The 17716-nt window shown below is 41.1% G+C and overlaps 1 protein-coding gene across 3 annotated transcripts in view; it reads right to left on the bottom strand.

Moving 5' to 3' along the window:
- Positions 1–1902: 1902 nt before the first annotated feature.
- STX2 (syntaxin 2) overlaps positions 1903–17716 on the bottom strand; it is a 40649-nt gene continuing 24835 nt past the window's right edge. For 2 of the 3 annotated variants that reach the window (XM_043488910.1, XM_043488922.1), the window contains exons 4-11: positions 16992–17066; positions 15560–15633; positions 14760–14868; positions 12161–12234; positions 11905–12042; positions 9154–9264; positions 7173–7296; positions 1903–4086 (exon numbers count right to left, since the gene is read on the bottom strand). In XM_043488910.1, the coding sequence (XP_043344845.1) occupies positions 7216–7296; positions 9154–9264; positions 11905–12042; positions 12161–12234; positions 14760–14868; positions 15560–15633; positions 16992–17066 (662 nt within the window). In that variant the 3' untranslated portion in view covers positions 1903–4086; positions 7173–7215. The remainder of the gene's footprint in view (positions 4087–7172; positions 7297–9153; positions 9265–11904; positions 12043–12160; positions 12235–14759; positions 14869–15559; positions 15634–16991; positions 17067–17716) is intronic. The other variant, XM_043488919.1, reaches the window with a different exon arrangement.

Raw genomic sequence — 17716 nt, 5'->3', positions numbered from 1 at the left:
AAATAAAACATCATTCTCAACTTTCAGGTTGTGTGCTTTTCTTTATTTTTGCAGTCAACATAAGTCCCAGGCTTGCAGGCTGAACCTACTAACACATGGCCCTGCCCTCGATCATGCCACCTCTTCTGGAACTTACCCCTTTCTCACAACCGGACCTGTAACCATCTTCCTGGTTTAGGAATCTGCTCATTCAGGGGATGAGAGTCAGAAGATGACAACTGGATGTTGCCACAAAAGAAAACAAAATGGCTCGCTGTCCACACGGTACTCTCTCTGGAAACACAGGCACATCTTCACCCCGGCTGCGGCGAGGACATGGGACGCCTCTACAGAGCTCCTGATGCACTGAAACCCCAAAATGTGCTGTCTCATCCACACCGAACACTGGATCCTGTCTTAACAAAGGCGGGAACCAGGGTTGGATGAGGTCAAGACTGTGTCCTGTATCCTGTGCATACCGTGTCGGTTTCACACTTTAAAACCAAGCAAAGCCCCAGGCTTTGCTCAGCTGCCCTCCAGAGGCTGGTTCTGGACTTGTTTCCCTCTGGAGTCGATTCTTCTCACTGATGCTCTCCTTCGTGTAGGGGAGGGGGAGGAGGGGGAGGTGGGTGGCGGGGTGTGTTGCTGTGTTCACTGAAACAGTAACCTAGAAAGGGGGGGGCGGGGGGGCACATGGCTGGGGAGGCCTCAGCTATCACAGGGGGTCCTTGCCAAGCACACGAGTCATAGCCATGAGAAGATACGGACTGACTCCTGGCCTTCCCCACTACCCTTACCCAGGCCCCCCTGACCTCCTTGGAGCCCCTGAACCAGGCCCCAACCCACAACCAGGACCACCAAATCCCTGGGCAACCCTGACCCCTGAGCCCCCCAGGGTCTCTCCTGTGACCCAGGCTCTTCCAACCCAAGCCCCCTGACCTGGGGGACCCACCATTTAAACTCATGAAAGGATGTGAGCTTAGATTTATTGAAGAAATTAACAAAAACCATTGGAAGAGGTCCTGGAAAGGACGTGACTGCTCACTGACCCACAGGTGGCCTCTGGGCATTGGAGGCCTGGCAACCTAGCCCTGTTCTTCAATGTCTGCTCTGCCCGCCCCCCAGCACCCCAATGTCCACTGTGGGGACCGTTTCAAGGACGCCCCTCAACAGAGCAGGTGTGGAGACCTTGGAGCAGCGTGGGTGTCTGAACCTCAGGAAGACCTCTCTCTCCACTCGAAGGTGCAGCGGGCAGGTGGGTGGTGATCGTGCCCCACAGCACCCCAGACAAACCTCCGAGGGAAGTTGGGGGGCTGCCTCCTCCTCGGCCTCCCTAGCCCTTGGGAACCTTTCCAGCTGGGAAACTCCCCAGGGTGTGAACCTAAAAAACTCAGGCGATAAACTTCATAGTCTTTAAAAAATATAAACCAAGGGACTAAATTACTGAGTGTGCATGTCAAGACTGCAGCTTGAAAGGAAAGTCACTGGGGAAGAAACAGAGGAAAAGGAGGCTAGAGGTAACACACGAGTGGGGGTGGGGGGGGTGTCCAGCCTTCATGAACTGATGTTCTCCAGAACTAGCTCATTTTTCTTTCGTTTACATGCCAGATTTTGAACACCACTTTTCAACATGATTAGAATTCAGTAAGGATTACGGATTAGGGAAATTCCAGTTAATAAGAAAGTGGAGGGGAGTGCCCTGTTGATAACTGTCGATGCGAACATGTCAAATTGGCAGAAGCATGCAAAGCCAAATTCCCTAAATTAGCATTTGTTGTCAACAGCAAGAACCGAGGTGGGTTTCTTAATACCTGACAGCCAAACCACAGAAGTTGATAACAACAAATAATCAAAAACTTACCAAAAACACCTAAAATTATTAACTTACATTGTATCATTACACATAATAACAGCCCCAGGTAATATTCTTGTAACAATTTATTTATGGATATGCAATAAAATATCTCCCCCCAAATCCTTCTAGAAATGAACAAGGCAGAAAGTAAAATATTTCTTTTTTGGGTTCTTTTGAGGTTTTTTTTTTTTTAATGTAAACATGAAATTTCAAGAAATGATTTAAAAAGTAGCAAGTGAACCTGTATATGTATTTTTAAAAATCCAATGTCAAATAAGTACATGAGGCTTAGACATACAAAATGGGTTACCTGGTAAATGACTTACACATCTTAAGGAGAAATCAAAAAGCAGTTCTTTAACTTCAACTATAAAACACAGATTCAGTAAGTGTTTCAAATCCAGGAAGAATGTCTTAAAATGATACAGTAAGAATTGCTATGAGGAGTGGGGGCTAGAAAGACTTCACTTGAAGCGACAGTGGGACACATGGGGAGCATGAAGTGTCTCTACACGTGCACATAATCATACGGTCGACAGATGTACAAAAGTTACACTAACACAAGCATGATCTCTGGATAATTAAATCCTTTAGCACAAGTCATACCATCAACATAAGCACCAACCAGGGAGTCCATCCCATATATGTTTAAGAAGCATATATGTTGGAGCCAGAAGATTCCTATAGGAATCCTGACTACACAGTGATGACCAGCAAGAAAATAAAATGCACACATATAGACTTGATTCTGAGTTAAGCAGTCAGATGTATAAAGCATGAATGCATGGAATTCGTAACTGTATTCAAGAGGGAGCACAGCTTCTAAACGGTTCTGTAATTCACACTTACAGCTTGCAATCAGGCGTGTCTATGTATTAGTTTTCAAGCCAGACAATGTCAAGTTACAGTCACGAGCTTACACAATCACATACAGAAGTAACAAGAGATAACTATATTTTGAATATCCTTCACATATTCATTTAAAGTTTTGACTACTTGCTATCATATAGATGCCCATTGGCTAATAAGATTTTGTACATTTTACAGTCTAAATATAAAGCATATTCTAATTTTAAAAAATTAAGAAGTAATACAAATGTTAATTATGGATTCCTGTAAACTTTGAGAATTAACTTTTAAAGTTCAGCAGAATAGTAGATACGTAACAAGAACATTCAGGTGATCTGTACAACAGTTTAAAAGAGTGACTTAATGTCTGGGAATAATCCCCTTTAGTTTAAAATTTGATTTTATCACCATCTTAAATTCAGACTTTATTAGTGTGAACAGGGAAACACAAACATTCTTTTGTAATGAATGAAAGCAGAGACCATTGTCTTTACAGTGCAGTAACTAATTTATTATCTCGGGTAATCGAACAGGTAGAAAGGAAGCTGAGTACGATAATCGAGCTTTTCCTGGAGGGTATTGGGTAGATTTGAACCTTATAAATCAATACAGAAGGAACTAGAAAGGCTTTTTGGGGTACTTTGCAACCAATGTTTTCTATGCCGATGGCAAACTTTGTAAACAACTGTGCAAAGATGGCTCTAATGTCATGAAGTTTTTTTCCTATTTCTTTTAAAAGGCAATAGTTAAGATATAAAATTGGAGTAAATGAAGATGTTAATATATTAAACAATTAATTTATAAACATTTAAACTTATAGATATCTTACAAAACAGCTCTGTGATAATAAAAATAATTTTTGCAAACATAAACAAACATGAGTGAAACATAGTACAAAAACATCTCATAGTGAGCGTGTTAGCTGGGAGAGGGAGGAAAGTCTTAGACCTGAAATCTAACAGCTTCATAACATAAGATATTCCTAATTCTACTTCACATACATATTTTTAACACTGAAATATAAAAAAAATTGAAAATTTCAATAATTCCTTATTTTAAGGCCATTGAAACAAGTCTCACATTGTTAAATGTTTGTGCTGTGTTATTTAGAGTCCAAGGATGTCTGGGTTAACGCATCACATCCATTCTGTTTTTTCCACCGAACAATACATTCTGTTGTGTTCTCTCCTTGAATTCACTAATAAAATATCAGAACTCAATGCCACATGTCACAATGTCTAGGATTCATTCATGAAATGGGAGGATGCTTATTTGCTGCAGATGTGGTCTGACTCCAAGGACAAATGGCTCTTGGGATACAGTTGCTATGACAATGTTGCTGCTAGGATAATTCCAAGGATCACAAGCAAAATAACTACACAGATAATAATGAACATCATTTTCTGCAAGATAAAGAAAAACATTTATTAATTTGCAAGATAGCAAAGGAAAGAAATCACTAATGTCATTTCCTAACAAAATTCTCTTGGAATTTGAGATGGTTTAAAATCCATCATCAAGAAAGAGCCCCTACAGGTCATAGGAAAGGGAGGAGTGGGGAAGGGATGTTCCAGAGGCAAAGCATGAATTACAGACACATATACATTAAATTAAATGAATTTAGTAATTTAAAATACATACTATTAAAACAATAACCAGTGACTCCTGGAGGTAAACACAATGTCTACTTGGCACTATGTGGGTTCTTGACGAACACTCTCTATCGATCACAGTAAAATCCCAACTATTGTTTCTTGGATGCGTTATACATCTTCTTATAACTTTAAATGGATTTATTTCTCATTTGCTGAAAAAAAAATCTTATTTATCCTTTTTTTTTTACATTGAGGTAAGATGCATGTAAAAAATCAACACACCATTAACTCAGTCTTCTATCGCATCCTCAGCCCAGAGGAAGGCAATGCAACATTTAACTTTTTGCTTCCAATTAACAAGCATCCTTGCACAGCTGAAAAGCTAAACATTCTCTGGCTTGAGAAATCTAGTCTCTCTAGGAATACCATCTATGGGAGAAGGTGAGGAATTCACAAAGATGAAAGGCATATCACACTGTCTGACCTCGAGTTCTCTTGGTAAACAGCAGAGATGCATCATTTTAAATTACGGTTACCAAACACATGGCACACTTTCACCTGAGAAATCACAGCTGCTGAAACTAGTCAGTGCTGAGAACGCCATCAATCACTGCATGAGTTATGAAGACAAGCATGGCCAGGCCCCTCAGGAAACTCTCCTGTCAATTACTCAGAACCTAGGGACCACTGCCTGCAGGACATCACACCCTCACATTTCATGTCACTTATTAATATATGCACATTTCCTGGAAAGCCGAGGCCTTGGTCCTAACCATACTGACATCTCTTTGTGTGTCTCCCTGCGAGCCTCTCTCAGCATCTTTCCAGACACACCTTTTTCCTCTGGTCCATCACTCCTTCCTTCCCAGCAGCACCACCCTTCAGCTCCAGAACCTGCTCCATATGCCCCTGTTAACCTCAGCCACCAGGCGGCTCTGCATCTTGCTGCCATCCAGGCGTCTGCCAGGTCTCTGGGTACCATGCATGGGTGTGTGCCTGCACATCTGGCTTTTGGAAATGCCTCCTGAATCCCACACCATGGCTGGGTTCCTGCACCCTCAATACCACAGATGGAACGACCATTCTCGTCCAACATCCTGCTCACAGCTCCAGTCAAATGCCTGGACTTCTCCTTGGTGGCCCATGCACACCCCGAGTCAAGCTGCCACCTACTACACCTAGATCACAGCCACGTGCCCTCTCAGCCATGTCCTCAGTTAGAAAGCCGGGCATCCGGCCCTTGCTGCACAGTTACAGGGACCAGGATTCCCTCCACACGGTGCCCACAGGCCCAGAGAAGGCTGTGCTGAACCACTTGCTGAAAGAATAAATTAGTTGTTCAAAAGTATAATTAAAGACACCAACCACTGCATTTATATTAAAAAAAAATTGTTGGTATGCACTCTGATGTGTTTTGTGTTCACATGTGCTTAAAGGCATGAAGATACAGCAGCCCCCCAGGACCAGGGCATAGAGCAAGCCTGGGGCTCCCCCACAACCATGCTGGGAGGAGCCTGCCCTCATTCAACAGCATCTTCACAGCATTTGATCTCAAATTATGTTTATCTTTAGCAGAAATCCAACTAACCATATAACGGCCACTAGGAAAAGCTAAGAAAATGCAGAGTTTATACACAGTTCATAAAGAATTCTAAAAATAGTTTTTAAAGACATTATTATTAGTGAAGGAAAATCACATGTATCATTAGTTCAGCAGAGGCAACAGGAAAGCATAGAGAGACACATAAACGTCCTGCCTGATGAAGAGAGTGCTCAGAGCTCCTTCCGCCTCCTGAAAAAAATGGCTCGCTAGCAAACTCAACATCCTGGAGCTTCCGAGTGCAAGCCCATGCTTCCGTGAATGTCAGGATCCTCACCTGCTAACTGCGTGCTCAGCGCACAGATCCTCACACTAAGAAACACCTCTTCTTTAATAAAGTGCCAAGTGTTTATCAAGCCAGCAGCTGCTTTCATAATAAAATAACTAATTCATCAAGGACTACTTGTCACAATCTAGATACAATTTTAATTCCAATGATTATGCCAAACAAACATTTTAAAATAAATAACTAGTATGTCCAAATTTGAGACACCAGGAAGCATGCTAGCTTGAGAGGTGAAAGGATGATTCCAAATGCATAAAAAGAGACGAAAAGCACAAAATCTACCAAAGTTTGGTGAAAGGTGACCCTCATAGTGAATAGAAATAAAGGTGCTTTAAATAAATAATATCTTTTGAGTATCTTTTGTATTCCAAACCCTTTAAATTAAGAATTAACAGGCATGCTACTCAGTACAAGTTTTCATTTTAATGTGGACACATTTAAAACAAACTCGATGATGCCAGTGGAAACAAGTGAGACGAAGTCTCTTGGTTCCACTGAGTATTCTTCACAGCTTTTGTCCCATTCCCTCTAATTTCATAGTAAAATGGTGAGCAAATAAATAGCTCACAAAGCATGTTCGGTTGTTGCACTTATTCTAAGAATTAAAACTTAAGAGACAAATTAAATATTAAATGTTAGTTTTTTCATTGAGAATTAATCCTCATTACTAAGGTTATTCCACTAATGAGGGGCTCCAATAAGGAGGAAACGTCTTTCTGGTCAGAAACAAAAGCCTGAAGAGTCAGGAGCTGCTGCCACCCCTACTATCACATCTAAACAAATCCACGGGTTTCAGAAAACAGCAGGAAGACAACCCTGCTTTAGAAATGGATGGCAACCCAGTCAATGCTTATTCTCAGCACACGATGACTAGAGACCTGAATTCAGAAGTCAGGCAAACACTCCCCTGGCAGGCTTTTGTTACTTTCCAGTATTTCTGAATTGGGCGAGCACCACTATTAGCTAATTGGGCGAGTAAGTAAGCAGATTAGTTGATTAGTTACTTACTGCCGTGCTGGCAGAGACATGCATGCTGCCGTTATCCACATCATCACTTGCCAACTGATAAACCAATAATTAGAGCAATCACAGCCAACAGAACCAGTGACACAGCCACAATTATCCACTTTTTCTGTCAAAGAAAAGCAAGCTGATTATATCATGGTTAATTCCTTATTGCCGTATTAGAAGATACCATTCATTTAAAAATCAAATAATCCATCGGAATGTGTTTTAAAATCTAAACTATGGGACAATGATTAACTGTTCGACAATTTTCAGTTGTCCAAAAGAGGGATTTTTAATTTAATGAGGTCAGACTATTTGGAGATGCACCATTATAGAACTTGAAATATTACCTTTTATCAATGAGAAAGCTGCATGACCACATCCTTCTGATAAATTTCTGATGAACTGAGACATACAGCTGATTTTTTTTTCATGTATAGACAGCTGTGTGGCTAGGTCAGTGAATTAGGAAATCAGTGATCTGTTTAATAAGCCCTACACTTTTCTTCTTGTTTGTTTCCTGTTGGCAGGTAAGTCCTTCACTTAACTGCCACACCGAATAAAACAGATCATTCCACTGGCATCATCCGGTCTCTCAAGGGCTAACTGGGCTGCCCTGGGAATGGAACCAGGACGCCACGAGAGAAGACGGCCAACATCTCGAGGACCACACACCCAATAGCAGGGTGAGAGATGAACAAGCTGTGGCTGGTTTCAGATGTCAGGCCTTGAGTTGGAGAAGTTGTGATGAATTTCGAAATGAGCCTCAGGTTCTGACCAGTGGCCACTCCAGGTAAAGCACTGACCCAGCCACCTGTTAGAGCGAGGCCATCTCTGCCGGATCAGGATGAGATGAGAACGTCTCATGGAAATGTTCACTGGTCTGACCTGCTGTTCAGGTCACGGAGAAAGGATGGGACCTGTCCTTTTTTAGTGACTGCTTTAAAGTGTTAAGTCCATTTTGTGCCTAAACCAGAGTACTTCACACCTGGATCTCACCACCTCACTTTAGTTTAAGGCTCAATATTTCAAAATCTGGTAACACAGAATAATGTAAGAAACCATGTCTTACATCTCAAAGATAATTAATACACAGATATTCCCAAGAGAAAGCAGGGTGAGATGCTTTGCAGGCTGACACGAAAGCCCTGATGTGCCTCATATTTGAGAACATCTATGGACCACTGTCACGGGTGAATCTGACTCTTCATTTTTCCTGAACATTCTGAAACTCCCTCTTTACAAGGCCTTGGTGACACTGCATGGAAATCTCCCCTGACAGGCACTGAGAAAGGCATCTAGCAGCAGGAGGGAGGGTGACAAGCACTGAAAGCAGGGGTTTGGTGCCTTGGATTGCTCTTCTCTACACTGGGGAGAAAGAAACCAAGATGTGATGGGCGAGGTCACACAAGGAGATACAGTTTTCCCGTCCCTGAATCAGAACTGAGTTGTAGTTTTGCTGTTTCCTTAGAAAGCTTTCACTATGAAGATATTAAAACTCCTTTACAAAGCTTCATTGTGAGTGCTACATAACATCTGAGGTCCATGGTCTCAAGCAATTCTCTTTCCTCCAATCCAAAGGATTAGCAAATAACCTAGCAAATAAAGTGTTCACTGCATAAAGTGTGTAACCAATGATTTTTAGGAGAATTTCCAGTCCCATGAGTTTTATATGTCCCTCCAAATAATGACCCAAGAAACAGAGAACTCTGGAATTGAAAAACATTCAACCGAGGAAAGGGAGGTGGGGCCAACTTTGGCAACCCTAGTAAGGGTTATCATTACTTAGAACTGACAGGGTTCACTGTCAACATAACTTCAAACATTTCAGCAAAAAGAATTACTTCAGTTTTCAAATGCAAAATTAATATAAGAAGTGTTTATTTCCTGAAATACATTTAAGAAGGCTTGCATCACTGTATGACCATGTGAAACCAAATCGAGAGGAAAATGTATTTTCATTCTGAAAGACCAAACTCACCCTTCTTGCTTTGCTTTGATATTTAATAGCTTTCTTCGTTTCTTCTTTAGCATGTTCTACATAGTCTGCGGCATTCATAACATTTTTTTCTATGTTGTTGATCATTTCACCCTTAAAATGAAAAGTTTCAAACTTAGAGGACACTTTCAAATGACTTAACTGTGCCCCTTAAAACAGTCAGAGAGCAGGAGTAAAGTTTCCACAGGAACGTAATGTGCATGGAATGGACAATGAAATATTTTTCACATTTACAAAAAGATGAGACCATTATAAATGTGCCAACATGGAAAGTAATCAAAATCCAACTTACACTGTAAAAAGAACTAAAAGGGATGGGCAACAATGCTGACAATTAAAGGCATATCAAGTAGGCTTTGAGATATGCTTTAATATAGGAACATTTTTAAAATGGGCACAGTCAATGAGAGGCAGCTGGCTTTAGGCTAAGCTAACATTTACTATTATGCACATATGACTTACAAAGAATGACTTCTTTTCTAATGGGTAGACAGTATTTGTCATTTCTTTAAAATACCAGTAAACTAGGAATAGTTTATGTCTCCCATTAAATTGACTAGATTAATGAGCAAAAAAATGTAAAGTGAGGTGAACACAGTGAGGCGTCAGGGGAGCAGAGCACATTACCTGGTTTTCTGTCCACCAGCAGACATATAATCTGCAGCAGTGAATAGTAAAGCATTGGAGAGTGACGCAGAGTCAACTTACTCATTCACGCATTTCAACACACTAGTCAGTTTTGACTAAACGTATTTTGAATTAGATGAGTCAATACAATGCAATACTAACAGACTTCTGAAAGGAAACAATGCAACGAAGCTAAGAAGAAGACATTGATATATCAATTTTTCTAGTAGAGATTAACACATCTGGCACAGAACAATCCTAACTAAAAGTCCAAGGTACTCTAAAATCTTTAGTAATGACAAAAGTCCTCAGATTGGTCTAATTGTCTCCCTGGTTTCCCTTCTGAAAACAAAAGCTGGCAGCAGCCAGACTCCCAGTTCTCCCTTTTGGCACTGTGAGTGGCAGTGGCGCCCCCAAATCAGAAAGGAGTGAACCTGCCCCATCCCCACCCCATCTGCAAATTCATAGCACCTCAGCTCCGCACACGTTTTTATGGCAAAGTTCCTCAAGCTAAATCTTCAAAAGGTTGGTGGCGATATGGAGGATGAATCTGGTACCCAGATGGACTTCCCAGTGCTCCTTATATAACCCAGGAACCCGGCCAACAGGCCCATCAGAGGACCGTTCCTGCCACAACAGATCCTGATTCCAGCCTCCGTGGGAGGGAGGACATGCCGTGATGTGAATCCTAAGATGCTCAGGTATGAAGGCTTTGCCTTCACAGGGCAGTCAGCTGGACTCAATGGCCCATCGACACATGAGTGACCAAGTGTGAGCCTCACACTTGAAAAGTCTCGAAGGACATTATTCACCATCACAAGAGGAAGGGCAAGCACCCCCACACACCTAACTGGAACTACCAGCTTTATTTTACACTGAATTTTATGTTCTTTTTTTGTGTATGTGTGTGTTCTTTTTTTCTGCTTTTAATTGGAGGAAAACTGCTTGACAAAGTTGCCTTGGTTTCTGCCGCACAACAATGTAATAATCAGTCACAATTTTATATGTGTGTTTCTGTGTGTATCCCCTCCCTCTTGAGTAAATTTCATCTTCTTAAAAAACTGCATTAACTTCCCCAGTCCCTCATAGGGGTCTCCTCATACCTGCCACCTTCTGCTTGTGGTACTGAACACTATAGTAAGTATAAGCTTCTATTTATGTCACAGTCTATCCCCTCTGGTGCTATTCTTTTATATATTTCTCCAAATTATTACTCTAATATCTGCTCCTTGTAGAAAACTTGAAAATATATTTTAGAGGAGAAAACTAACATTCCCATAGTCCCACTGTTGCTATACTGCTTGGCATATCTCTTTCCTTCTGTGAGGACTGTTTCAGGTAGCTGACTTTATGCCACATACACATATATATAGGAGTATAAGGGTGTATGCTGCATATATATTTACATTTATACATAGAGGTGTATATACACATATGAAGTGAAGTGAAAGTGTTAAGTTGCTCAGTTGTGTGTCACTCTTTGCAACCCCATGGACTGCAGCCCACCAGGCTCCTCTGTTCATGGAATTCTCCAGGCAAGAACACTGCAGTGGATAGCCATTCCCTTCTCCAGAAGATCTTCCTGACCCAGGGAGCAAATCTGAGTGGAATTCTCCAGGCAAGAACACTGGAGTGGATAGCCATTCCCTTCTCCAGGAGATCTTCCTGACCCAGGGAGCAAATCTGAGTCTCCTGCATTGCAGGCAGACTGTTTACCATCTGAGCCAACAGGGAAGCCCCATATATATATACACACATACACACATACATATAAGGTTTAATATTGCCCTCTTGTGTCACCTTAAATTCCAGCACATACATTTGGATATTTCATTCAAAATCTTCCATGAACAAAGTTTATGTTGTCTACTTATGGTTGCTTAAGAGCCTATGCTATGGACACACCATATCTTAAATCAGTCCCCTATTGTTGAAGATTTAAGGTGCTTCGAGCATTTGAGCCTTACATGGCAGTAACAGTATAATCAGTTTTTGAATTACAAGACTGGATCCAGAATAATGGCTTTCCCGATAGACTGGAGTCAAATATCAGATTTTACAAACCATAGCTCTCTGTTTCAGAGAAGCAAAGATGCATGTGATTACCTGAGTCTCGACGAACATGGCCATGTCCATGAACATCTCATGTAGCTCACGGATGCTCGTCTCCAGCTTCATGATGTCTTTATGACGGGACTCGATTTCATTGAGAGCCTGTCTAGTAATTTGTGAATCTGATATAATCTTTGAAAAACAAAAACAGAGGAGAAATACTGATGAACTTAAGATCGTTCTAGAGGTTAAAGAAAAAAAAATCTGTATAAATACAAACATGCGGGCCACACAGCCTCCCGGCACTCACATCTGACGTGAAGATGGAGGGATTCCCACTTTCCAGCATCTCTTCCAGCTCATCATCGGTGGTAGTTTTTCCAGCTAAAATATCAACAAGGAAAAACTCCACTCAGTATGCAGCAGTAATTTTAAATTACCTTTGCATCCATAAGTTAGCAGGTAAAATCTGAGTTGCTAACGTTTGAACCAGTGTTTTTCTATCTTTTCCAATATATTTTTTGGCAAGTATTAATGATGACAGAAATTAACATAAGCCCTTAAGAAGTAGGAAGAACAGGAAAATATTCATGAAAAACCTTGTAACTGGAATGACTAATAAAAATCCAAATTTAGTATGGATGAGAAACAACTATAAAAAGGAAATGATAAGATACAAATTTTTGCACGCCAGTCAGGATGGCTGCTATCCAAAAGTCTACAAGCAATAAATGCTGGAAAGGGTGTGGAGAAAAGGGAACCCTCTTACACTGTTGGTGGGAATGCAAACTAGTACAGCCGCTATGGAGAACAGTGTGGAGATTTCTTAAAAAACTGGAAATAGAACTGCCATATGACCCAGCAATCCCACTTCTGGGCATACACACTGAGGAAACCAGATCTGAAAGAGACACGTGCACCCCAATGTTCATCGCAGCACTGTTTATAATAGCCAGGACATGGAAGCAACCTAGATGCCTATCAGCAGATGAATGGATAAGGAAGCTGTGGTACATATACACCATGGAATATTACTCAGCCATTAAAAAGAATTCATTTGAACCAGTCTAATGAGATGGATGAAACTGGAGCCCATTATACAGAGTGAAGTAAGCCAGAAAGATAAAGAATTACAGCATACTAACACATATATATGGAATTTAGAAAGGTGATAACGATAACCCTATATGCAAAACAGAAAAAGAGACACAGAAATACAGAACAGACTTTTGAACTTTGTGGGAGAATGTGAGGGTGGGATATTTCAAAAGAACAGCATGTATACTATCTATGGTGAAACAGATCACCAGCCCAGGTGGGATGCATGAGACAAGTGCTCCGGCCTGGTGCACTGGGAAGACCCAGAGGAATCGGGTGGAGAGGGAGGTGGGAGGGGGGATAGGGATGGGGAATACATGTAAATCCATGGCTGATTCATATCAATGTATGACAAAACCCACTGGAAAAAAAAAAAAAAAAAAAAAAAAAAAAAAAAAAAAGATACAAATTTTTGGCATATCAGTTTTCCTAAAAGTTTAACTGGCTTATAGGAAAGGAGGGTAAGCTAGACTTAGCATATGTTAACTGGAAATAATAAAGATTGTATAACTAGAATCAGAGGCTCTAATACTTTCTGTATTTTGGTTATTAATATTTTTTCTTGAGTTAAATGTATTAATGCTTCCTATGAACAAGTTCACAGGATTTTGGAAAAACCCAATGGATAATTCCTATTTTCACAATGTGCCACAAAAGACAAAATTAAATGAATAAACATCATAATAATTAAAATATAATTTAATGTGAACATTCACAGCAGTATTATTCATAATTATCAAAAAGTAGAAACCACCCAAAGGTTCATCACCTGATGGATGTATAAACATAATGTTAATATGGTCCATCCACACAATGGAACGCGATCCAACGATAAAAAGAGATGAAATACTGATGTTTGCTGTAGCAAGGCTGAACCTTGAAAACCCTGTGCCAAGTGAAAGAGGCCAGTCACAAGAAACCATATATTGTATGACTCCATTCATATGGATGCCCAAATAGACAAATTCATAGACAGAAGAGTAAACTGGTGGGTGCCTGGGGCTCTGGGGAGAGAAACGGGAAGTGCCTGACATTGGGTGCTGAGTTTCCTTTTGGAGGGATTAAAATGGTCTGAAAGCGACTGTGCTAATTTACATACTAAAGACCACTAGACTGTACACTTTGAGTACCGTTCACATGGTATGTCAATTACACGTCAACAAAGTCAAAATGTCACTGAACGAGGTTCCAGTTCACGGCTGCTCCCTTCTCTCCAGGCCCACAGGAGACGCAGAGCAGTCCTGGTGGACACTGCACCCACCCGAGGCTTGTGTTGCAGCTGAGGGACCCTGATCTTTCACAGCGGGGAGGAAGCAAGCCTGCCTGACCTTTGCTCGGCAAGCAAACAGCCTTCTGCCCAGAGGAAAACCTGAGTTCCATCCTCCAAGGCTGCACAGACAAACATCCTAGGAAGAAAGCCTGGCGCAAAAGGGCAGGAAGTGTCTGCTCACCAGACATGCAGAATCATGAGAACCATGCAGACTGTCCCAAGATGGGGCAGGAAGGGGTGCGGACACAAAAATTACATGAGGACGTGACAGCTGGAAGCTTTCCAGATCCAATCAACACTTTACAGGTAACAGTCACCAGAAAGTAATTTAAAGTCCACTCACTCAGAATCTGCTGAAGGATGTAAGTAAGTAACAGGTTGGCTGATTCAATGAATAGGAAGCTACGAAAGGACTTTACGTTTTACAGTACTGATAAAAACAGGGATGAAATTACTTTTTTGATGGTACATACTTTCATGTCAGACCTTAAGGAAAAAAAAAAACACGTTTTTAACAAAAATAACACACTCACTGACTCACTTATTTCCAGCTGACGCTGTATGCGGCCTTTGCTTCGCTCCCGAAATAGAGTCTGTGCTTCGTTATATTCTGTCATGACTTCCACAAACTTTCGAGATAGCACTGAATGCTTTAACATAGAAAAAAAATAGACCAATATATAATGGTCATTTCTTCTACTAAAAGAGAAAGCTTTTCACTTACATATAACAACATTACATTCTATAAATTCAAACTAATGTGCTTACTCCTTCAAATGGGAAATAAGAATACAGCTTACTGTATACTGTAGAACAGAATCTATGCTAAGAACTTTACATGCATAGGAACTTTGCGTTGTCTTATTTGATTTTCAGTAACCCTCCTGTACTATTAATGTCCCTCATTCTACAGAAGGGGTGAAAACCATCATTACGAGAAGTCAATTAGCGAGTGGTCAGAGGCTGACTGGGGTCAGGCTGGCACTCAAGCAAGGTGTCCCCAGAGTCTGAATCCATAATCATCATTTGTCAAGTAGAGTTAAGTGGGCTAAATTCCACTTTGCTGTACCATCAGACTCTAAAAGATGAGGACTTCATCATGAACACTAAAATGACTCAGATAATTCTCTGCTCTTCAGAAGAGATTTCTGCTGATGGGCTGAAGAGACTTTTTTCCTTCATCATCTAGAAAGGGAATCTATAAATACTGTCTTTATGCAGAAATGCTGTGAGCATTAATGTGACAGTAAGGATGTAATTATTCTGAATTTTAAAGAAGGAAGTAAAAAGACTTCTTAGTCTTCAATATTGCTTCACACTAGAAAAGGCTGATCATCAAACCTGGGTTCTTCGGATACGAAGCTCCACAGAAGTTCGGTTTCCACCCTCATCCTGATCAAAACTCTGTTCAATAGCTAGAAGCAAAGAGGAAGGAGTTACTTTTTAATCTTAACAAAAATGAAAGGTTTTCAAGCCTAAACTCAAACGTATTTTATCTTTCCAACTCCTTATAAATGTGTGGGTTTTGGTAAGCATCAGTTGTTGATAATGTCACAAAATAAAACCAGATGTTACAGCTTCACATTTCAAAGTGGATAACCTGAATTTGATCCAGTTTGGAGAACTTAACTGTCCATCCACAGGGAATACAGAGTATAGTGAAAGCTGTTGAGCGACATTAAAGGGGTGAAATCAGTGAAACTCTGCAACAGGCCAACTTCTGATGAACTAATGTCCTGGTTTCTCCAACCAAGAGGGAAACGTGCTGGGAGTGGGGAAAGATGGAAGAAGAACCTGACCTGAAAAAAAAGCCTAAGTGACATAACAACCAATCATAGCGTATGGTCCAAACAAGAAAGCCAATTTAAATAAACTGTTGAAGAAAAACTAAAAGATCACTGGGAAAGTGTGAGTTCTGACTAGACAGTTTATAATAAATAATAACAACTAAGGTGACTTAGATATATATATACAAGAGCATTGTAGCTGTATTGGGGGAGGTGATCCTTGTTTTAGAAACACACACTGAAAACTATATGCTGATGAAGCCCTAGATATCTGCCACTGACTGTGAAACCAGCTGGGTGGGGTGGGGGCCACTGAGACCTGCAGGGCTGATAAGTGTGGACCCCGGGTTTGTGGTGGCAACTCCTCCCCCCCATGTATGTCTGAAATTTTCCATAATAAAGGTTCCCTTTGATCATCAGATATGTTCTTGATTTGAATGTTATTTTGCAAAAAATTAAACACACTGTGTCTTTCTGCCACATCAAGAACCACCACCTCTGTTTAAGTCCCGCAGGGAGGCCATGGGCACTATCAGCTGAGCTGAACTGGAGGAAAGGCTCCCAGGACCTCACCAGCTACAAGGCCATTCAAGAAGAACCTGGCAATTCATGCTGGAGGCTACCTACCTTCTCAAGTATCTACAGTTTAGCCCCAAATGTCATAACAATATAAGAGGTAAACAGTTTATAAGCAAGTGCTCACTCCTGTGGAGCATGAATGAGTGCCTCACTCCAAAATTTAAGTATTAATAGGCCTTAGCTCTAGCTCCTCATGTGTGATCCTTAGAGCTGGTAGCTTAAGAATTCTAGAATAATGAGGAACTTAAGCAAGGCTCACTATTCCAAGTTCATACAAATGATTTATTTTACAGTGGTCACAATCTTAACTTTTGAAAATGTAAAAGAATAAAAAGTTATAAAGAAGAAAATAATAATACCCACATTCCCACCATCAATGATTATACGTAATTAAAGCTTTAACTCACACTTCAACTTAGTCCGAATTTTATTAGCAGTTTTCTTGATTTCTTTGTTCAGATCTTCAAGCTCTTCCTTTATTTCTATTAATCAGAAATAAAAAAGACATGTGAGTTACAATATCCAACATCAATAATGTCCAACAAATGTAAACGGAACAATATTCTTGGTAAATATTCAAGTTTGTTGGGTTTTTCTTTAGAGAAACTTCTGATCACACCAGTGGTTCTCAGAGGGTGAGTCCTGGACCAGCAGCTTTGGTATCAGGTGGGTGTTTGGTAGAAAGGCAAGTTCCTGGGCCCCGCCCCTGACCTACCCATCGGAACCGGCACTGGATGGGCACAGGAATGTGACTTAAGCCCGCCAGCTGATGCTGGTGCACACCTAAGTTTGAGGACAGCTGGTTTATGCCAATCAATTGATGAAACAGTGCCCTGAATCCATTGCCAACACCTAGACCTGAAGAAAGAAAGCAGAAATTTAACCATATTCTTGTGGGGAGCAGGGAGTCTGCCACATGTTTGCTTTCTTTCCTGCTATCCTAATCAAAGCTGGCTCCAGGCTGGAGTGTGGATTCCTGCACTGGGGGAACAATCCCAGAGGCCCCACCACTGCATGTGGGGAAGGAAAGTCGAGGAAGGTGTCCAAGAGGAAGAGTGAGGGAGCAGGAGGGTCTGTGCAGGGTCTGCCCTGCTGAGGACACACAGTCAGGGGAGCAAGCATTCCAAAGCAT

The sequence above is a fragment of the Cervus canadensis genome, chromosome 1 (assembly GCF_019320065.1).
Source record: "Cervus canadensis isolate Bull #8, Minnesota chromosome 1, ASM1932006v1, whole genome shotgun sequence".
NCBI lineage: Eukaryota > Metazoa > Chordata > Mammalia > Artiodactyla > Cervidae > Cervus > Cervus canadensis.
Note: the sequence above shows the minus strand (reverse complement) of the source record. Positions and strands in the feature narration are given on the sequence as shown.